At 35.2% G+C, this 23,962-nt stretch overlaps 1 protein-coding gene across 1 annotated transcript; it reads right to left on the bottom strand.

Annotated features, from left to right (window-relative positions):
- Positions 1–14,267: 14,267 nt before the first annotated feature.
- On the bottom strand, positions 14,268–16,106 carry LOC137721520 (fructose-bisphosphate aldolase-lysine N-methyltransferase, chloroplastic-like). Its single transcript, XM_068460614.1, has 6 exons — positions 15,945–16,106; positions 15,617–15,724; positions 15,191–15,260; positions 14,850–14,890; positions 14,657–14,737; positions 14,268–14,436 (listed from the first exon to the last, which is right to left on the bottom strand). The coding sequence occupies exons 1-6, from the start codon at positions 15,954–15,956 to the stop codon at positions 14,320–14,322; spliced, it is 429 nt and encodes a 142-aa protein (XP_068316715.1). The 5' UTR covers positions 15,957–16,106; the 3' UTR covers positions 14,268–14,319.
- Between the last annotated feature and the right edge of the window lie 7,856 nt (positions 16,107–23,962).

The raw sequence follows: 23,962 nt of genomic DNA, 5'->3' as shown, positions 1-23,962 counted from the left end.
CTCGTTACGTATGTTAGATTTTAATTGTGGTCCTCTAGTTAGGTGCATATTATTATGAATTTCATTGTATAGCTTCAATAAGATACCTACATACGTTCATGATATTGTATTCCATCAAAAGATTAGAACCAAAAGTAGATTAGGGTGGGTTGGTTGAGTTGGACTTTAACTCGTTGGCCATTCCAATGGGCTTGGGTTGGAAATTTTCAAACCCATTGCCACCTAAGAAAATAAACAAACCAACCCACCCAAATTATTCTTAGGTTGGTTAGGTTGGGCGTGTCTCACGGATTGAGGTTAATTAGTTTCTATCTTGTTCATCTGAATTTGGTGTTGTAAATGACAAGCATATCACCAATCACGTCACAATTGTTTGGCCATTAAAATTCAATCCCATAAGTCCTCTCCTTGTAACAGTTTATATTTGTTGTAATTGTAATTTATTGTCATTATTTGCTTGTCTTATTTGGCTTTAAAACTCAATATTGGTGTCACTTAGTACTACGGTCTAGTGGTATTCCACTTCACTTGTAAGTAAGAGATCTTAGTTCGATTCTACCACATTATTGTTAACCTATGTTATATATAATATCGTTAAAAAAAAAAAACGTCAACACTGGTAATTTGTATATAGAAAAAGCTGTTGTAAATGCAAATCAATCAAGCCAATTTTCTATTCACCATTCTTCTTCTAATAGACGTCTCTAATTCTCCCTACCGTAATTTTCTCCTAAGGCATGTATTATCATTTGGATGGGTCGGGTTCAATCGGATTAATAGCATTTCAACCTAACTCAACCCACTTATAGAATAGATGGTCGATTTTTTACCCAAAAATAACTTTTTAACGTTTAGAACCCAACCTATGTCAGTTGGGTTGGTCAGGTTGGTCGGTAGGCCACTAACATGCCCACCCCTACTAGGTATTAATGTAGTAGTATTTAATTTTTTTCATTTTTTTTGGGTTGAAATAGTAGTTTTTCTTTTTTGTAATGTAGAAAAAAAGATTAAACTGAAAATCCAATATACTGATGACATTCAACTTCAAAGAAAAATAGTTGTTATCCAATATGACAATCTAATTCTTATCAATCTCTTACTTGGTGAATAGATGTCTATGCAATTTGAAACTACAATAAGAGAGGATCAGAAACGCAAGACAATAATCAAACAGAAACGCAAGATGCTAATCGAACAGGAGATGGAAGAAAAAGGTCGAGATGTAGAATTATGGTTATTTAAAAGAGGCGTTCCCACCAGGTTGAATAAGGATGTGAAGTTGCGGATAATGGAAAAAGTACAACAAGCACTTGAAGGTGGTATGGATATTAATTTGGATAATATTCTCCCTCTTCTTTCCTTTGATGATCAAAGCCGTATAGAAGATTATATGCCTTTGACAAGGTTGAAACAAGTAAGTTCCTTATATCTAAATTTACCCTTTAATTAATTACTCATTTTGATAATCACATAAAACGAGTATAGTATCTATTTATCTTTTGGATAAGGCTTATTTGTCGAAATCCCCCCTAAACTTATATCCTACTGCCAATTTACCCTTTAAAATTAAATTTTAATCAATTACTCCCCTAAACTTTTATTTATGGCCAAATTCCCATCTTCTGTTAAATATCACACATTTCATCCATGATTCCGTTAGTTTGGAGGGCAAAATCATCATATAGAAGTAAACATGTTTTGCCCTTTTTGAATTAGCATCTGGGACATGCGACATGCCATTGGAGAAGGTGGGTTCGCAGGGAAAAGGGAAGGGGGATCACGACTTGAATTGGGAATCTGGAACCTGCCATTGGAGGTTGTGGGGTGAGTGGGTTATGGCGGGGTGGTATTGGGAATGAATTTGAGGGAAGCGGTAGACGGATGAATTTGATATGAGATTAGGAGTGGCTGGTGGTTTGAGATTTGGGGTGGATGAGAAGGGTTACAATTGGGTAGAAGAGGGGAAGTGAGAGATGTGGTTTTTTATTTTCATCTTTAAATCCTACTTTTATTGTGAATCTGTTGACCCTAAAAATTACAAAACTTACGTGGCGCACAAACCTGGTAACTAATAAGTTAACTACAAAATCATGGACAAAACGTGAGAAATTTAAACGGCAAAAGGAAATTTTGCAATAAATAAAGTTTAGGGAGGTAATTGATTGAAAATAAAGTTGATGGGTAAATTGGCACTAGGTTACAAGTTTAGGTGGGGTTTCAACAGACACCTGTCCTGTCCATTTTCAAGTCTCCATTCACACAACCGAACACCCTGGTTCTGTATACCAAACATCCTCCTTCAACCTCTCTCTGCCCACAGTCCGCTCCCAAACTGCAAAAACATTACAGATTCTTTCACAAAAGCTATTACCCATTTAATTGAAACCATACGATTTATTTTTATAAAAAAGAGGGGCTCTTCTTTGATGTTCTTCTTCGCCCACTCATTGTTACCACTATGGAGATCCATATTAATTTGTGCCACAAAAAGTGGCTTCAAGATCACCAGGTTGAGATCAAATGATAAGACCCACTCTCTGGATTGATGACGACGGGTTGCAATCATCGCCGTCGTCCATAACGGAGGACGACGATCACAGTGGGTGGCAGAAAAGAGGGATTGGGGTCATCGGAGAAGAGAGCGAATTCAGTGTTCGATCAGAGTTTGGTTGTGTGTTTAGAGACTTGAAAATGAACAGTTGTCTTTATTGTCTTGGACTATTAGGAGGTCAGTAAATTTTGAGTACTGAACAGGCAGTACCAAGTATTATCTTCATCATTTTATTAAGAATTTAATTAACTGTTCATGATTGTATCTTTATTCTTTTAATGAGAATTTCTTCCTATGGGTTTTCTTGCTTTCTCTCTGATAGTTTAACAACATGAATTCCAGGTGCCAATGCTTCGAGGGATAGATGAACGTGTGTTGAAAATAATCTGGCAGAAATTCGAGCTTGTGAGGTATACTGAGAGTGAGAACAGCTTTATTATTCAGAAGGATGAACCACTTGACAAGATGGTCTACATTGTAGACGGATTTGCATACATTAAAGAGGGATCTTCTTCGAGACCAGGTGCAGGAGAATTATGTGGAGAAGAACTTCTACGTTGGCCATTCTCCTCTTTCTTCCATCTTAGAAAACCGTTGGCAACTGAATCTGTCATGGCAACTGGTGTTGTTGAAGCCCTTGCTCTCAAAGCATCGGACTTGCAAAGTGTAAGCTCTTAATCAAATGCACATTTCCCTTATTAAAATTGAGCATTGATAGGAAAATTAATTGGGATAAAAGAGAGATCCAAGAATTACCTGTATTTAAAATATTAGACAAGACTTTTATGTTTTCAACGCAACCCTTCACCTGCAGGGTCATTTAAGCCTAATGTGTGTAGTAAACAACACATATTGAGTGATGCAGAGCACGTAGATAGTCTCACCTAATACCATATTAAAATTGAGCATCCATCTTAGTTAAAACCATTGGCAGTAGGTGGGAGAGGGTCCAAAATTATTTAAATTATTACACAAAATTTTATCTTCTTGATATGAAATTCATATAGTTTGACAAATTCAATAAGCCTTTAAGAAACTCTAACAACCTCAATTTGATTGTAATTTGGCTACATATTCTTTTTACTTGAACTAACGAACTCTAACAACCTTTTTGTTGTTGTGGATTAACAGATATACATGCAATCAGACATTTTAAAAAAAGAGAAGCCTAGACACATAAGAATGCTGAAAGAGGAGTTTGATCGAAATATAGATGGATTGATATGTAGAAATGGAATTCCTGAAAGGTTAAATCAAGATGTAAAGTCGCGGATCATGAAAAATGTAGAAGAAAATTTTCAACAAGATGATCTTTATTGGGATTTGCTCGATTGGGATCATCTCGTTCATCGTCTTACCAGGGATTTACGAGATGAGATCAAAAGTTACATGCCAGTGACTAAGTTGAAGCAGGTAAAGTTTCTTCAAATCCATGAATCCATGACTTTAATTTTGAACATAGAATTTAAGGCATTTATTTATTTATTTATTTAAGGCATGCGCATGTAATATTATAGCTACCAGGCATTTAAATACAGCATAACTAACGTATACTATACCAACCCCAACCTAGGACCTAGGCTACATAACAATCTAGCCCTTGCCCATGATAAGGTGGAGCGTTCTTCTCAAAAAAATGATAAGGTGGACATTTTATAAGGAAAGCCATCCACTTGGATACTTTTTTATATTACTTGAAGTATGTGAACATTTGTAGTTATAATCATCCAAATAACCCAAAAATGGTAATTAACTAAAACCAGGAAAAAAAAAAAATATGCTATAAAAAAGTGGGTGGTACAAACAGGAAAAACGTGATACTTAGGGTTGCAATAATGTCACTGATAGCAAAAAAAAAAAGAAAAGAAAAAGAGTAATTAGTTACGTTTTTATTGTCACGATTCATTTAAGAAAAATACTATGTGATGATGATAAAAAAAAAAAAAAAGAATCATTAACTGTCATATTTTGTGGTTTACAAAATATAATTTAAATAGATCTAAAGCCACAATGCATCATTGCAACCGAGCAACAATCACACCTTTCACATTTACACGGCCACCTTTCTCGTAGTTAGCAAACACTAGAACGGTCCGAAGGCTGCAGATTTTAATAAAAACGTTGGAGATTAATAATGGATGAAAAGTTTTTAAAATTCATGAGTTAGTTATAACTATATATTTATGTATTAGATTTTTTATTCTGTCAATTAATTTATTTAAATGTTATGAAATGTAGATTTCAGCATTCCGATACATGGACGAATCAGTGTTGAAAGAAATTTGCAACCACTTTCGGCCCAAGAAGTATAATCGTACTGACAATATTATTGAAAAGGGTGACCCAATTCAAATGTTGTTGATAGTGGAAGGAAGAATAGGCCAAGAAGGTTGGGTAAAAGGCGCAGGAGAAATCTATGGAGAAGAACTTCTGGCTTGGCCATTCTTGACCTCTTTTCCTGATAAAGTACCTGCGGTAGCTAAGTCTCCTTTTGTAATTACGGATGTTGTTGAAGCCCTTGTTCTGACACACAGTGACATGGAGAGTGTAGCCACTGAATTCCGGAAGCATTTCATAAAAAATTACGGCAAATTCGTACAGAAATACAAAATCGACCCATCCGAATAAACAAACCAACCCATCCGAATTATTCTTAGGTTGGGCATGTTTCGCGTTCTGAGCTTAATTAGTTTCTATCTTGTTCATTTGAATTTGGTGTTGTAAATGACAAGCATATCACCAATCACGTCACAATTGTTTGGCCATTAAAATTCAATCCCATAAGTCCCTCTTCTTGTAACCGTTATATTTGTTGTAATTGTAATTTATTGTCATTATTTGCTTGTCTTATTTGGCTTTAAAACTCAACACTAGTCACTTAGTACTACGGTCTAATGGTATTCCACTTCATTTATAAGAGAGGGTCTTAGGTTCGATTCTCGCCGAAGACGAATTTGAATCACATTATTGCTAGCCCATGTTATATATAATATTATTTTTTAAAAACTCGACACTGGTAATTTGTATATAGAAAAAGTTGTAGTAAATGCAAATCAATCAAGACAATTTTCTATTCACCATTCTTTTTCTAATGGACGTCTCTAATCCTCATACGGTATTTTTCTCCTAAGGCATGTATTATCATTCGGATGGATCCGGTTCAATCAGATTATTAGTATTTCAACCTAACTTAACCCGCTTATAGAATAGATGGCCGAGTTTTTACCCAAAAATAACTTTTTAACGTTTTGGAACCCAACCTATATCAGTTGGGTTGGTCAGGTTGGTCGGTAGACCACTAACATGCCCACCCCTACTAGTTATTAAGGTAGTAGTATTTCATTGTTTTTCTTTTTTCCTTTTTTTTTTTTTTGTATTGAAATAGTAGTATTTCTTTTTTGTAATGTAGAAAAAAAAGATTAAACTAAAAATCTAATATACTGATGACATTCAACTTCAATGAAAAATAGTTGTTATCCAATATGACAATCTAATTCTTATCAATTTCTTACTTGTTGAATAGATGTATATGCAATTTGAAACTACAAGAAGAGAAGATCACAAACGCAAGATGCTACTCAAACAGAAGATGGAAGAAAAAGGTCGAGATATAGAATTATGGTTATTTAAAAGAGGCGTTCCCACCAGGTTGAATAAGGATATGAAGTTGCGGATAAGAGAAAGGGTACAACAAGCACTTGAAGACGGTATGGATATTAATTTGGATAATATTCTCCCTCTTCTTCCCTCGGATGTTCAAAACCGTATAGAAGATTATATGCCTTTGACAAAGTTGAAACAAGTAAGTTCCTTTTATCTAAATTTACCCTTTAATTAATTACTCACTTTGATAATCACATAAAATGAGTATAGTATCTCTTTATCTTTTGGATAAGGCCTATTTGTCGACATCCTCCCTAAACTTGTATCCTACTGCCAATTTACTCCTTGAACTTAAAATTTAGCCAATTACTCCCTTAGACTTTTATTTATGGCCAAATTCCTATCTTCCGTTAAATATCACACATTTCATCCATGATTCCGTTAGTTTGGAGGGCAAAATCGTCATTTAGAAGCAAACATATTTTGCCCTTTTTGAATTAGCATTTGGGACCTGCGACATGCCATCGGAGGCTGTGTTTCTGTGGGTGGGCTTCGAAAACAGTCATACAGAGAGAGAGAGAGAGAGCAACAAGGAGCTATTGGTGTGGCAATAGATGGGCTGCGAGAAGGTGGGTTTGCAGGGAGAAGGGAAGGGGGATCATGACTTGAATTAGGAATCTGAGACCTGCCATTGGAGGTTGTGGGGTGAGTGGGTTATGGCGGGGTGGTACTGGGGCTAAATTTGAGGGAAGCGGTAGGCGGATGAATTTGATATGAGATTAGGGGTGGCTGGTGGTTTGAGATTTGGGGTGGATGAGAAGGGTTACAATTGGGTAGAAGAGGGGAAGTGAGAGATTTGGTTTTTTATTTTCATTTTTAGATCCTACTTTTATTGTGAATTATGGAAAAAATGTGAGAAATTAAGGGAAATTGGCAATAAATAAAAGTTTAGAGAGGTAATTGATTAAAAATAAAGTTGATGGGTAAATGGCACTAGGTTACAAGTTTAGGTGGGGTTTCAACGGACACCTGTCCTGTCCATTTTCAAGTCTCCGTTCACACAACCAAACACCCTGGTTCTGTATGCCAAACATCCTCCTTCTACCTTTCTCTGCCCACAGTCCGCTCCAGAAGTGCAAAAACATTACAAATTCTTTCACAAAAGCTATTACCCATTTAATTGAAACCATACGATTTATTTTTATAAAAAAGAGGGTCTCTTCTTTGATGTTCTTCTTCGCCCACTCATTGTTACCACTATGGAGATCCATATTAATTTGTGGCACAAAACGTGGCTTCAAGATCACCAGGTTGAGATCAAATGATAAGACCCACTCTCTGGATTGATGACGACAGGTTGCAATCATCGCCGTCGTCCATAATGGAAGACGACGATCACAGTGGGTGGCAGAAAAGAGGGATTGGGGTCATCGGAGAAGAGAGCGAATTCAGTGTTCGATCAGAGTTTGGTTGTGTGTTTAGAGACTTGAAAATGAACAGTTGTCTTTATTGTATTGGACTATTAGGAGGTCAGTAAATTTTGAGTACTGACCAAGTATTATCTTCATCATTTTATTAAGAATTTAATTAACTGTTGATGATTGCATCTTTATCCTTTTAATGAGAATTTCTTCCTATGGGTTTTCTTGCTTTCTCTCTGATAGTTTAACAACATGAATTCCAGGTGCCAGTGCTTCGAGGAATAGATGAAGATGTGTTGAAAATAATCTGGCAGAAATTCGAGCCTGTGAGGTATACTGAGAGTGAGAACAGCTTTATTATTCAAAAGGATGAACCACTTGACAAGAGGGATCTTCTTCGAGACCAGGTGCAGGAGAATTATGTGGAGGAGAACTTCTACGTTGGCCATTCTCCTCTTTCTTCCATCTTAGAAAACCGTTGGCAACTGAATCTGTCATGGCAACTGGTGTTGTTGAAGCCCTTGCTCTCAAAGCATCGGACTTGCAAAGTGTAAGCTCTTAATCAAATGCACATTTCCCTAATTAAAATTGAGCATGGATAGGAAAATTAATTGGGATAAAAGAGAGATCCAAGAATTACCGTATTTGAAATATCAGACAAGACTTTCATGCTTTCAACGCAACCCTTCACATGCGGGGCAACTTAAGCCTAATGTGTGGAGTATACAAGACATATTGAGTGATGCATTAGTCTCATCTAATACCATATTAAAATTGAGCCTCCATCTTAGTTAAAACCGTTGGGAATAGGAGGGAGAGGGTCCAAAATTATTTTAAATTATTAGGCAAAATTTTATTTCCTCTGACAACTTCAATAAGCCTATAAGCTATAAGAAACTCTAACAACCTCAATTTGATTGTATGGCTACATATTCTTTTTACTTGAACTAACGAACTCTAACCTTTTTGTTGTTGTGGATTAACAGATATACATGCAATCAGACATTTTAGAAAAAAAGAAGCCTAGACACATAAGAATGCTGAAAGAGGAGATTGATCGAAATATAGATGGATTGATACGTAGAAATGAGATTCCTGAAAGGTTGAATCAAGATGTAAAGTCGCGGATCATGAAAATTGTAGAAGAAAATTTTCAACAAGATGATCTTTATTGGGATTTGCTCGATTGGGATCATCTTGTTCATCGTCTTACCAGGGATTTACGAGATGAGATCAAAAGTTACATGCCAGTGACTAAGTTGAAGCAGGTAAAGTTTCTTCAAATCCATGAATCCATGACTTTAATTTTGAACATAGAATTTAAGGCATTTATTTATTTATAGCTCTCATCCCAATATCCCATGCATGCGCATGTGATATTATAGCTCCCAGGCATTTAAATACAGCATAACTAACGTATACTATACCTACCCCACCCTAGGACCTAGGCTACATAACAATCTAGCCCTTGCCCATGATAAGGTGGAGCGTAAGTACATGAGACAGAAAAAAAACAAACAAAAGAAAAAAAATAAGCTGTCAAATAGAAGAATTTGCCGGCCGATGAAGACCATCCACTTGGAAATATCTAACCCCTATCCTTTCACATCAATAAATTTTATAAGGAAAACCATCCACTTGGATACTTTTTTATATTACTGGAAGCATGTGAACATTTGTAGTTATAATCATCCAAATAACCCAAAAATGGTAATTAACTAAAACCAGGAAAAAAAAATATGCTATAAAAAAGTGGGTGGTACAAACAGGAAAAACGTGATACTTAGGGTTGCAATAATGTCACTGATAGCAAAAAAAATAAAAGAAAAAGAGTAATTAGTTACGTTTTTATTGTCACGATTCATTTAAGAAAAGTATTATGTGATGATGATAAAAAAAAAAAAAAAAACCAATCGTTAACTGCCATATTTTGTGGTTTACAAAATATAATTTAAATAGATCTAAGGCCACAATGTATCGTTGCAACCGAGCAACAATCACACTTTTCACATTTACATGGCCACCTTTTCTTGTAGTTAGCAAACACTAGAACGGTCCGAAGGCTGCAGATTTTAATAAAAACGTTGGAGATTAATGATGGATGAAAAGTTTTTAAAATTCATGAGTTAGTTATAACTATATATTTCTGTATTAGATTTTTTATTCTGTCAATTAATTTATTTAAATGTTATGAAATGTAGGTTTTAACATTCCGATACATGGACGAATCAGTGTTGAAAGAAATTTGCAACCACTTTCGGCCCAACAAGTATAATCGTACTGACAATATTATTGAAAAGGGTGACCCAATTCAAATGTTGTTGATTGTGGAAGGAAGAATAGGCCAAGAAGGTTGGGTAAAAGGCGCAGGAGAAATCTATGGAGAAGAACTTCTGGCTTGGTCATTCTCGACCTCTTTTCCTGATAAAGTACCTGCAGCAGCTAAGTCTCCTTTTTCAGTGCAAGAGGATCGCTTGGGCCAAATTCTCGATGGTGAAATAAACAGAGACATGTTTAGTTTTGAGATGGCCAAAAAAGTGAGCGAGCTTGCCGTGACATGTTTGAGGTCAAGGGGGGAGGAAAGGCCTTCCATGCTAGAAGTGCGGCGGAAGATAATGTCTTTGCGTCTAGAAACAAGGTAGAGCATTCTACGGTGGACGATAATGTATCTTCGGCTTCTAGAACTTCCGAGTGAAGTATTGATGTGAACCCGTGCGGCTGGTTTCAGTTTGAGTGTGTGCTTGTGATATAATTGTCAAGAAGATGCATTTGGTAGTTTGAGTAATGGAATGTGGAATTGGTATCAAATATTGTAACTTCAATATTTTTGCCCGTTTCATTTATCTTTGCACTTCTCTTGGTTCAAACCTCTGGAATTATCAATTGGCCCCCACAGAAATTCATAATCTCTGAAAAAAGATGGCCAAAATTCAGAACTAGGGAACCATAAATAGAATCCACTAGAAATGGTGTCCGCATGTCGTTGCAGGATTGAAAATGAATAAAACATTATGCTGCTTTTTTATTTTCATAAGCAATGTTTGAATCCATAATGCTAAAGAAAGCTGATAATTTTTTTTTTTTTTTTTTTGGCATTATACTTACAAATTTACAGTATCAAACAACAAACTGGTAGCTGGAAAGGGGAAAATCACTAATAAAAATCAACAATATATTTTTTACCAAAAACAAAAAAAAAATCAACAATATATCAACTAAACCTATACCCCAACCAAGCAAAACCAAATGCACACTGATAATATCTTTAGGTATAAAAATAAGGAACCAAACAGATGCAACAAATGTAACATCATTTCAATAGCAAAAAAGAAAACTGACATTTGGTTCAAAAATATTAGAGGAAGTATAGGCCATTGCGTGTGACATGCAAAAGTGCTACTAATTCAAATTTCCAACATGCTCAGCAAATCTCTAACTTTTCAAAAGTAATTAAATTGAAATTAATAGATTTTTCTTCTGCATACTGATTATCGAAGATTCGCTACGAAGAATGAATCCGTAACTTACTGAGGTTTCAAAGTGGACTACATCCATTAATCTAAACAGAACTGTCTCAGCAAAGCAAACAATTTAATCTCGTTCCTCCAGAAATGGCATGTTTTATTACTTCACAGAGCTAATTTCTTCCCAAATATTCAAGGCAAGTGGTTTTTAACATTAAAATACCACAACATGATTAACACATTAAACAAACAGTTTTATTAATATAGATTATTTTCTTGCACAGAATTAGCGTTTTCAATGTATCAAAGCAAGTGGTAATTATTAAAATGAATACGTTAACATACTCTTATAAGCATAATCCAGTAACCTAAATATAGTGTTTTAATCGATATCAACAATAAAAAACACGCAATTGTAAACATAAATTTAGGTGAATCAATGGTTAAAAACCACGTAAACCGCCTAGACATGAAAAAATAAAAAATATATGAAAATTAAGGACTGACTTGAGCTCGGAGTTCACATAGAACTTTTAAGAGTAGCAAATGCTCTGTTGGATTGGGTTCCTTGTAATGAGATATCTCCTCTGCACAAACAACACAATGGCAAAAATGGTAGTCTATTTAAAAAATGAAAACAGATTAAATACAACAAAACGATGCTAAGATGAATAAAACTGAAACCCCAGACAACAAATTAATATTTGGTAAGAAAGGGAAAAAAGCACGCATGAATAAAATTTCTAATTTTCGACCACCCCGAATTTATCATTAAGCTAAGCAAATACACAACAAGCTCAACACAATCACAACAATAAGAATTTTCAAATAGTTAAATAAATATCAACTGCCCAACACAGGAAATTCAACTCTTACATATCACAAAGAGAAGCACAATATTATTATCACTACTACGTATTCAGTTTCATTTCAAGCTACTATCTAATAAAACCTTTCAGTCAAGGTTTCTGTAAATTAATTTCAATTTGAATAACAAAACTATTTTTAGTAAATTTCTTTACATCTTATTACAAATTATTACATCTGCTCGGATTTTAATACACTGAAGATAAAGTTAAAGTCCTTACATCACAATCTGAATTGAGATCTAGCTCATTGAATCACTATTGAATACTGGCGGTGAAGCCCTACAACGCTTCGGGCTTCGGCTGTCATGAGGACTCCTTGATCTTCTCTCCAAACTCCTTTCTCTCCTCATGGGTGATCGGGAATGACTGCACATTAGAAAAAAATATTCGAGTTTCAGCAAAATACCCAGACAAATGATATGCGTATATAGAAATTCGACGTGAAGAACAAAGTGCCGGCTGTCGACTACCTGACGCTCTCACCCTCCTCCTTTTTCCGGCCCTGGGACTGGCAGAGTAAGATAAACTTACACAGGCGGATTTATAAAAAAATGTGGACTATATTATAGAAATTTACTACTATAACCTCATTCACTTGAGAAAGCATTCACACAGAAATCCAAAATCACCCAGCAAAAATGTGTCTTCTATTTTTAGTTGTACCCTGATATCCCACATTCCCGCTCCAAATGCGTAAGAGCCAGTTTGGTGGGTTTTCCTTCATGTTAGCCTAATCTTGTGGGCTCCTAGTTTCCCAGAATTCTGGTTTCTCACGTACAGTTTCATATGAATCCATAACTTGTACCTATGTCTGATCGTGTAAATAATCTCCAATGGTATTACCTCTCTTGAGTCTTTGGTGGTATTGCAAGACCAATATCATCATCTATGGCAGTCTGTTGTAGTCAAAGTGTCGCAGTAGTTTCTTAGCCACGCAGAAGCAGATTTGAGGATACAAAGTTCACCATTGAGGAGATCCTGAGCCATTTGCCTCCAGATAGAAAGTCTTTCGCATGTAACTGGAGAACTTACGGGTCCCAAAGACCATGTACGCACTCAAGAAGCACAAAAAGGAGTTACTACATTTGTATTTTGTAGTCAGATGCAACATTATGTAAACCATATAAATGATAATATTAAAATTCCACTCTCTTCATATGTTTATTACTGCTTCCCAAACGCCTAAGACTTCTCCAGTTATAAAATTCCTCAACTTCATTAATATCTCAACCAAAATGAGTATGTTACTGCAACACATCACCTGATTCAATATGCGTATGCTTAAGAATTCCTTCATTTAAAAGAACCGTAATTGGTGTATGCTCTCGGAATTAATGCATTATCATAGAAAATAATGAACTCTAGTTTATCTTAGCTTAGACAAGTTCTCTAAACAAAGGGGGTAAAAAGTTAGCATCTTTACCTTGATAGATGCTTCACAATCCTCAGCTAATTCGATTAATTTTGATAACAACATCACGCTGAGCCAATCGACCATCATGTTCTGCAGCTTCTTTGGCCAGGTCACTAAGTTCTGAATATTAAGAAACAATCAATAAACTATTTGCAGATGAGTCATAAGGTTAAATGAGCTCAGAAGCATATTAAGCAATGCATGCGAGTAAGTTAACATGAAGAGAAGAAACAGAGGAGAGGCACAACATAGAACACGAGCAAAAGCACGAAGTGACCGAGGAATTCCTTTCCCTTTTCCACTACCAGACCTAACTTCCCTATTGCATCGTACAATTATTGTAATCAGTAAAAGATTTTCATCACAAGATATCAAGTCATCAAGCAGATAAACGCATTAGTTAAACAAGACTGGAAATGGAACAAAAGAAACAGAAAATTTGACTTCATAGAGTACCACTAGATACGGATAACAAAGCAACCATTGTGACTAGTGAACTGAAATCCAAGACTGGCCTGGTCGTGGATGTTGTATGAAAGTGTAAACCCAAAGTCCAGAGGCAGGGTAGCATTTGAAAATTTTCCGTATCTTATCATTACCTATACAAATATACAAATTGAAGTCCAGAGTTACAACTTTAAACAACCACTTCTGCAACGTAACCATAGTCACGAACTGCCCCAGAGGATGGTTCCATGTACCATCCATTCATACTAATAATAGGAAACCCCAAACTTCCAGTAATTTCTAAATATTAATTCCACAGCATATCTCAAGCAATATTGTGCTTTTTACTCTAACATAGACCCTGTGTTCATGTGTTGTGATCCGTTATCTGTTACCACACAATGACCACTGAGGAATAAAAAGTTTTACTAATTCTTAGAAAAAATAGATAAGAAATTAGCAGAAGGACATGAAAATTTCAAACCCAACGAGTGAAAATGAGTGAAAATGTTAATGAGTCGTCTATAAAAACAAAAATTGATCAAATGTTTCAAAACGAAAAAGAAATTCCAAAGGGTGCCTGTAATTTTAAATAGGGGAAACAAACCATCTTAATTAAGTAGCATCTAACCTCTTCACCAGGAGCATAATTGCGGTCAGCAATGACCTGCCCAGATAAATAACAGGCATGAAAAATCAAGAACATTGTGAAATGAATTTGTTTTGCATCCCAATAACTGAACTAATATAAAGCAATAAAGACATAAAAAAGACTCAATTTCCATAAGAGTGCAGAATGATTAAGGAGAATATAAAATTCTTGTACTCCTATAACCAAATCAAGATGTGAGATAGAGAATCAAAACGCAGAGAGCGAGAGAGGGTACCTCTGAGAAATGTTTGTCGTTGTCACTCAACACAATTGATTCTGAAGTGCCGTCATGATTCAAAAAATCAGCAAATGGGATCTATAAAATAAATTGAAAATCCAAATAAATTCATAAGAAAAGGGGGAAAAATTGAACTTCCATCTTAAAGTTCATAACACTATTTACAATGGAATCTTTATAAATGTGTTACCAGGGAATAACCCTTCGTGCTTCCCCATGCTCGAGAAGTAACTGCGAAATCCACCGCGAACCAGTGAGAATAAGTTTTATAGATCTTTAAGAGATGCAACTGCTGCAACTAATAATATCTAGAATAGTTTTGTATCCAGCAATCATATAAAATCGGAATGAATAGGTATATAGGTAAATGGAGATATAACTAATCAAACTATATGAAATTGGATGCTATTGAACATCTACACAGCTGCCGGCAATCATTTATATTATTCAAAAAATTGGAATTAAGTACAATTGAAGCAAATTATTCAGACAGATTAGGACGTGAAAATGCTTTAAAATGTAGAAGCTTACCTAAAGCATATACGTGCATGAAATCCTTATAGGTGATACTTTTGGACATTTTAGGGAAGTTCTTGAGAGCCTGAAAATATGTCATAGCAATAATCAGAATCTAAAAGTTAATAACAAAGAAGTGATTGACAACCATCTCATATCTCAGGTAAGTATTGACTTGATTAAGTTTCAAAAGTTATTAAGTTGACGGGACCCCAACTATTCCAAATTCTGAAGAATGTGTGCCACCAACAGTTGACGGGTTACTCTGGTTGATTAATTTTGCAGAACATTCAACATAAAGGAACATTGAATTACATGCCACCAACGGTTTAAATCCCGAATAGAGATGATGATATTAAATTTAAAGCATACACATGGCAGAGGTTCAAGCATGAACGTCCCAAAACCATTAACCAGTGTAAGAAACAATCAAGTACTTACCGTCCTAATTACCAAAAATTCCTTTTTGATTTGAGATCTTTGATTAATTGTTTCCTGACATACAGAGCTTTGGTGAATCAGCTCCAGCTCATCGTCACTCCAAAATATCTAAGAATATACAAACAACAGCAAGTCAATAACAGCGAATTCTTACCATTCAAGAAATGTGTACAACCAAACGAATCAACTACAAGTAAGGACCATTGCTCAGTTAAATTATTTTCCATTCATGTTCAACACATGCTGTCTGAATTGACCGTCTAACAACATAACCTACCAAATTATCTCTAGGAATGCAAATGATAACTTAATATCATATAACACTCACCGTGCAATGCATCCCTCCGGGCGAAGAAGCCAGCCAATGTAAGGGGTCCACCCGGAATCCTGCATAAACAAAAACCTCAAACTCCACAGAAGAAATCTTTCCACAACATAGTAATTAAACTAGAACAGCAATCTACATTGCCCATTCTCTGCTCAAACAAAACGACAGTATTAAATAATTTGGGTTAAGATTTACCACGCTGTACGGAACTTTCAAAACGCAATCTCCAGCTGTTATGCTCTTTGAAGCAAACAGAGACGTTCCGTACGACGATTTCCCAATTGAAAGTGCCGACGAAAAGAAGTCGTCGGATTCGTCGACCTTGGGTTGTTAGCAGGAATTTGAAATGTTTCGATGGTTTCCGGGATTGTGAAATTCTCGGTTTGGCTTTGGGTTGGGAAAAGGAGTGGAAGTTGAGCTTGATACTTGGGAGTGTAGGAGAGGCTGAGATGTTGACGGCGGAGACGCCATCGGATTTTTTGCGCTCCCAGAAGCATTGCGGTGCGGGTTCGGAACGTCGTCGTTTTCGGGAGACTGTTGGCTTGGCGCTCGACTGTCGTATCCACGCGGGGAAGTCTGGAGAATTAGTCCGCGGCTGGAATAATTTTGACTTCTGGTTTAAAAGGGAACGGAATATGGAATTACGGTGTTTGCGTGGGGTATGGACTATTGGCAATTTGGCATCATAAACAAAAAAAAATGTAAAAGGTGTCAAGTTTGATGTTCCGAGCTGGCGTGTTTGTTTGACAAAGCTACTAGCAGGGTGAAATTTTTCATAATCTTTCAGGCTCTGAAGGAATGAATAATTGTTGTTTGCCACTAATTGTTCCATTTTAAAATATAAAAAAAGTTCAAAGAAATGATTTTGTCAACATTCTAAGTTGATAGTCATACAACGTATATATGAGAAATGTAGTCAACACTGAATAGCTGTTGCTATAATGCTCCTCAACGTTTGGATCTTTAATATTCAATATTGTTATGAAACTATTGAGGTACAAAATCGGGTTAATTTTAAAACAAAGTGAAATGTCAAGGTGTGACATTCGAAAAGTTGGTTCGGTCACTAAATAAAGATAGTGTGTAAAGAGATAGAGATAGAGAGAAAAATACAAGATATATGTTGTTCACAAGTTAGGATACGTCCACAAAGGTAAAAGAGCTCCCATTAATAATGTAGAGTTTACATGATACGAAGGTTTAAGCATAATCATTATTAGGGAGTTCTAATAATGGTTTAGCGAATCTAAGACTCTAAGAAGCTTAATTGTGGGAGAACGATCTCCCTTTATAGTTGAGTAGAGTCCCATATTTTCGTCTACGGTCAATGTGAACTCTTAGAGTTTTATTTTGATGTTGACACGTATCGCGTTGTGATTGATTTCCTAGTTGGTGAGAAACTCATGTTCTTTCTGCAGGTGTGCCCCTTCAGTAAGAAGAGATGAATCGTCAATAACATATTTCAACCGCATTGCATGTTCCTCGACCACCTTGTTCCACTGCTTCGACAAGACCATTAACAATGAATGATAAAATTACCATATGATCAAAAAGCAATACAAAGATCAAATACGAAATTATCTTCAAAACATTGCCTACTCAAAGAAGGAAATGAAACAACATCAATGGGTTGCTTCGAAAAATAACAAGGAAGACTCGTCAATTTGATAATAAAACTACCAACAACCAAATTCTACCATAACTACATTAGTTCATCATCTTTAAAAACGTTATAGTTAGATCCACAAGACCCCTAGATAATTTAGGCTAAGAATCCAATTGGTTATAGCTCGTGGGACATAATCCTTTTCTCCAAAGACAATTTGTAGTCAACAAAATTCTTACCAAGTCATCTAGAGGTATTGGTTTGGCAGAAGTACCAATTTCACATATTTGATGCATTTTGTTGAATTTTTACGTAAATTGACATAAGTGACTACACGTACATTAACATTGAATATAAGTCGAAAATTGGTAATATTTGTATTTTGGTGGTAAATTCCGACCACAACGGTGAAAAGATTCCAACCACAATGGGAACGGGAAAAAAACCAAAGCAAGTTTCGGCAAAGTGGCAAATAACAAAAAAACAAGGCGCAAAAATTTCGTATTGTATTTTCAAGATCAAAACCGTCTATTTGCCATCATCCAACGGTCATATGGTTTCAAATTTGGTTGATTTTTTATAAAAATGATCTTTGAGAGAAGACCTACAAGATAGACAGTTTTGATCATTGACATACATTACGAAGTGGGTCCTATAAAAACTTGTGTCAAAGTTGTGTAAAAAAAGTGGTATGCACTTCCTTTCGTTTTGGGGGAGGGTAGGATGGAGAAGCTTGCTATTTGGTGGATTGGAAGAGTTTGCTAATACTACTCCTGTCAGTAAAGCTATATGTTTTGTTGTCTGTTTCTGAAAGAAATTAGCAAACAAATACTCTGTACATAAGTATAGGATACTGATTCTTTCAATGTGTCCTGTCCTCCCATTCTTAGATGTGAAATTTGACTTATTTGTTCCAGATTGGATTTCTATTGTATGCTCTATCATACTTGGACTCTAAGTCATAATGCTGCTATGTTGTTGTGAAAGATTCCCTGTAGTCGTAGCTGCGTTGCTTCCATATGTATGTTGGTTCTACTAAGTTTCTAACAACTGCTTGTGAGATTCTGAAAAAATGGTTCTTGAAATTCATTTATTTGAGTTGGTACCGCGAACTGTTTCCTTCCTCAAATTAGATAACTAGACAAAGATTTCTGTTGACAGTTATACCAATTGAATTGCAGTTCGATTATTTGGTATTATCTAATGCTGAATTCTTTATTGATGGCAGAGCAAATTCGAGTTTCAGCTGAGACTTCAAGAGTTTATAGAGTTGGTACGAGCTGAAAATAACTTGCGAGCGATCACATATGCTCAAAAAGACGTAGCACCACCATGGGGAACTACTCAGATCAAAGAATTGCGGCGGGTCTTTGTAGCAGTAGCTTATAAGAGTACTACAGAATGTGCTACGTACAAGGTGATCCATTTTTCCCTTGATTGGGAAATTCTTTTACGGAGTACTTTGATTCTTTGGCAGCATTATAGGGTTTCGCTAATCTGAAATTAACTGTGGATTGAGCTTTTGAGACTATGGTCTCTGTTTTCCTCACATCTTGTGGGAATGAGCTGTTTAGTTGAACTTATTACTATGTAGGAAAGATGTTTTGTTGAACACAAACTAGCACATATTTGCCTGCACCATCTCTTTGTGGTGGTAGTTCCTCACAGATTAATTTTCTTCTCTGTTAGTCATGCAGCCTTCAATATTCCCGGTATGGAATCCTTTGATATACAGGACTAGGTTTTCAAGAATAGACTCATTTTCTGTGCCATCTCCTTGGGAAATAATATATTTTGAACTACACATTTTAGGGAGATGTATTGGTTTGGTGGTTGTATTTATCTTTGGAGCTGCATGGTACAGGTTAATCTCTGATTGTAATTTTTTTATTCTTTTGTTAATTATGTTTTCCAGGTTTTATTTGAGCCAAAGCAATGGGATTACCTGGTTGACCAATTCAAACAGGAATTCTGCGAGTTATAGGCATGACTCTTGAGCCTAAATTTATCTGCAAGCAGGCCTGTCTGCTCTTAAAACCCCGTATCCTCTAACAGTTGTTTATCGATCTGTAGTTTACTGTTTTCCACTTATCTATTAATCAGGAGTGTTCTAGGCTTGGTACAATCGAGTTCAGTTTATATGGAGTTGACTCCCAAAGCTTCTTTAGCTTTGAGCTGCATCGTTGCCTATGTGACCTGCAGAACAAAACTCTAGAGCGAGAGGGTGAAACAGCTATAGCATATGTACATACTTATGTGATAGGTATGCAATTTCACAGATCTGGTGAAGGCATATATATCATGAATATACATACCCTTTCAAATTATTCAAATTATTCAAATTCGTTGTTAATATGTAATTCTGGGATTTATAACTGTCAAATTATCCTCCTCTCTGTCTCATGTATATAAAATCCGTTCCTGACAGACCTCCGGCTCATTCCTCAACTTGGAAGCTGGTATTACTGTTGAGGGATTGAAGCATGTACATATATGCAGATTTACTTTCCAGAATTTATTTTCGAATTGCTGAACAGAAGTCATTCCACACTCGTTAATATTTCAATTAATTTACTCTCTACTGCTTTGAGCTGTAAAACTAGGACATCCTATGAAATTCGTGTGGAACTAGTGGAAATGCCTTTAAAATCCAATAAAATTCAAATATGATCCACCCCTTAAAATTTATCTCAAGCGTGCTGAAGAAGAAAAATAATGTGAAAATAATTTCTCGTGTTTAAACTGAAAGTTTTATAAACTTAAAGTATTAATAAAATGGATTTTCTCTTTTCTCGAATCACACAAGATAGGGTACACAAAATCATGGTTGAATGATAACATGTTGATTATGATGATGAGCACGTGGCTTGTAAATAGCATGTCAATGTTGCTATGCCAAGTACAAATCGTGTTGTCCACCTGAGTATCCTAGTTATTTTTTCGCCAAATCTTACAAGAAAAACACAAAAGAAAAAGCCCCATAAAATATGGAGTGTCGGAGGAGGAAAGGAGGGTGGGAGACATGCGAAAGGAATGTATATGAATGATTTCGCCAAAGCTTACAAGAAAAAGCACAAAAGACAAAGCCCCATAAAATATGGAGTGTCGGAGGAGGAAAGGATACTGGGAGAATGCGAAAGGAATGTATATGAATGGTAAAGTACAACCACGAGTCAATTGATAACAACTTTTTGTATTTTGAGCCAAAAATAGTCATAACTTTTCTCCTTCATTTCCTCTATCATTTGAATCCCTTTTTCTTCTCATGTATACCTAAAGGAGTCGGATCAATGACATCACATTTTTTACACAATTTTTAAAATAAGTTTTTGTGGAGCCTATTCCGTAATATATTTCAACAATTTGAATCCTCTATCTCTTCGAACTATACCAACAAAATAGCACCATTACAAATCAACTCAAAAGAAGAAAAAAAAAGTTAACTCCATTCAATTATACGCCATTATAGCCCATTTTCTCTCTCTTTGGGCATCATTGAGAGGAAGTTTTCAGCTCGATAATCATACCTTTACAAGTGTTATTAATTTAGAAGTTATAACTTACAATACTAGTGAATAACACTATCCTTTTCTTCAAAATCAATCAATAATATTTAAGGTGTCACCGATACATCATATTGATAATAATGAAACTAGTTACACTGAAAAATGTTAAATTAGTAAAGATGAGATTCACTTCTATATTCACTTCTATAGCAACATTGACAATACTGTCTGAAGGATGATGCTAGAGAGATCATATTTTTAAATCATATTTGTAGACGACATATGTTGTGTCGGTTGATGGTTAGATACTTTTCTTAAATCATTAAAATATAATTCAACCACCACATCATTTGGTTTAAAAAATATGGTCTAAGAAGATGAAGCATTTCCTTATCTGAAGTTGATTATGGAAAACAATCAAACCATTAAAAACAATAATGTTTTTGTTCTAATATGCTTGGCGTGCTTGGATAATATTACTCGGATAATAATAACAATATTCCAAACCAAAGTCACAATTCACACCACCTTTTTATTGTTCCATCAATTTTCATACTGCACTAGAAGCAACACCAAAAGAATCCCAAGACAAAAAGTTGGAACAAAACTATAATTTTGCACAATCCAAACCCATAGATGTAGTGGCGGATGCAAGATTGTAACATTGGGTGGTCCTAATTAAATTACGCTAGGTGTTAGTCGGATGACGGGCTGGGTTTAGTGCCTATGTGCCAAGACATGGCTTAGGCGGGGGCCTACGCAAATTAGGCAGATTTAAGTAAATTTATTATATATTATATAAATAAGTGTCTATCTACACTTAAAAAATATATACATGTATCGAGAATTTGAGTTTAATATTTTAATTAAGTTTATTTAAATATAACAAACAAAAATATCTTAATTTTCGCTTAACATTGTAGTAAATTTGATGGTACGATATAAAAGGTCAAGTGATTACAAATTCGTAGTACTCTACGAAATATTTTTTTAGAGGTCGAATGAATTTATAGTGAATTTTAAAACAAAAATAATGGTCTCAAACATATGGTATAAAAGTATTGGTTGACTAATACACCATCCCTTTATTAATTAAAATGCTAAGTGAACCAACCTGCCCTTTATTAATTAAAATACTAAGTGACACAACTTGATTGGACAACAATTAAGAAAAAAAAGAAAAAGAAAAATGGGGAGTCGGTCACGTGGGAAATAGAGAGAGAAAGCCTTTCTTCTTTGTTGGAACCAAGGTCGAAGAACAGCAGAATCATGGTGGTCTTCTCTATGTTCATCTTCGTCTGAAATTAGATATTTCTTTTTGGTTCAAAACTTCTGTTGCACAACATCGTCACAGTCATGATGGTCTTCTCTCTTCCACCACCTGCTCAGACCGTTGGGTGATCCTCGGAGGTCTTCATATGCGCTTCTTCGGACTTCTAGATGGACCTAGGAGCACCGGGGTCCATGAAATGGATCTGCCTTTGCGTACATGATTAGCACATTAAACACCGAAATCAACCACTTAAAAATCCTAGATTAACAACCTCGTATTAGTTGAGATTAAGATTCTTTCTGCGTTGACATTTCATCGGTTGTTCATATCGGAGGAAAGGATAGTGAGAGAGATGTGAAATCTATATGAATGGTATAACTACAAGTTATTTATTTATTTATTATTTTTTATTATTTAAAGAAGTACAATATTCATTACACGTACAAAACAAGAAGACAATGTGCACTATCTTAAAAATATAGTCTAAAAAGTTGAATCATTTCCTTATCTGAAATTGATTATTGAAAAAAATCAAACCATTAAAAACAATAATGTTACTCGAATAATAATAACAAAAGCTTTTTATTGGATAATATTATTGGCGTCCTTGGATAATATTACTCGAATAATAATAACAATATTCCAAACCCAAGTCACAATTCACAAAAGCTTTTTATTGTTCCATCATTTATCATACTCCACCAGAAGCAACGCCAAGAGAATCCCAGGACAAAAAGTTGGAACAAAACTATAATTTTGCAAAATTCAAACCCATACATATGTCACTACTACAAAAAGGCCTCATTGTGTCGGTTTTATATAACATAGTGGCGGATAAGACATTTCCGACATCTACTTACTATGGTGTTGGAATTACTGTCGGTTATAAGCGACATAAATTGTCTATGTCGCTTATAACCGACATAAACTGTTAATGTCGCTTATAACCGACATAGATTTTAATATTTTTTAATTAGTGTTGTTGCATAAAAAAAAAACCGTGTCGCTTGTAACGACATAAAGTTAGCGTCGGTTAAAAGAAGACTGGTGTTGCTTCTACCCGACACTAATGAAAGTTTTTAAATATTTTCAAAGCCTGTGTTAGTTGTAGCCGACATGGATTTTAATTTTTTTTTAAATATTTTGAAACCCAGTGTCGATTGTAGGCGACAGATTGGTGGCCTTTATATTCCCTCCCTGTGTTTTCTTCTTACTCTCTCGCATCTTTCTTATTTCTTCTTCCAATTTATAAACTCTCCCCCATGTTTTGTTCTTTCTCTCTCACATGTTTCTTATTTGTTCTTCCAGCTTCATTAATTCCTTCTTCTTCACAGTAAGTTTTTCTTGCTTCTAGTATTTTTATTTTCTCCTCTTATGTTTAATTTTTATTTACAATTTAATTTTGTAGGGATTTTATTTGAGCTAGTTGAGTACATAAAGAATTGATTGACGATGGAATTCATTCATAATTCAGGTTTCGATCACTACATTTCTTAATTTTTAAATTGTATAATACACAAGTTTATTTATTTAAAAATTCTAATTTAAGTATTTAGATAAATGGCTATGATTTATGTTAAATTAATAAATATTTAGTCTAATTAATTAATTTTGTCACTTGAATTGTTATGAG

This window comes from Pyrus communis, chromosome 16 (assembly GCF_963583255.1).
Source record: "Pyrus communis chromosome 16, drPyrComm1.1, whole genome shotgun sequence".
NCBI classification, from domain to species: domain Eukaryota; kingdom Viridiplantae; phylum Streptophyta; class Magnoliopsida; order Rosales; family Rosaceae; genus Pyrus; species Pyrus communis.
Note: the sequence above shows the minus strand (reverse complement) of the source record. Positions and strands in the feature narration are given on the sequence as shown.

Bases quoted from the DNA above. Each gene is read 5' to 3' on its own strand.
- LOC137721520 (XM_068460614.1), bottom strand. The intron at 14,891-15,190 runs GTAAGCTTCTAC...TGGATTTCGCAG, and splicing joins CATGCACGTATATGCTTTAG to TTACTTCTCGAGCATGGGGA. The intron at 14,738-14,849 runs GTAACACATTTA...TTTATTTTATAG, and splicing joins GCACGAAGGGTTATTCCCTG to ATCCCATTTGCTGATTTTTT.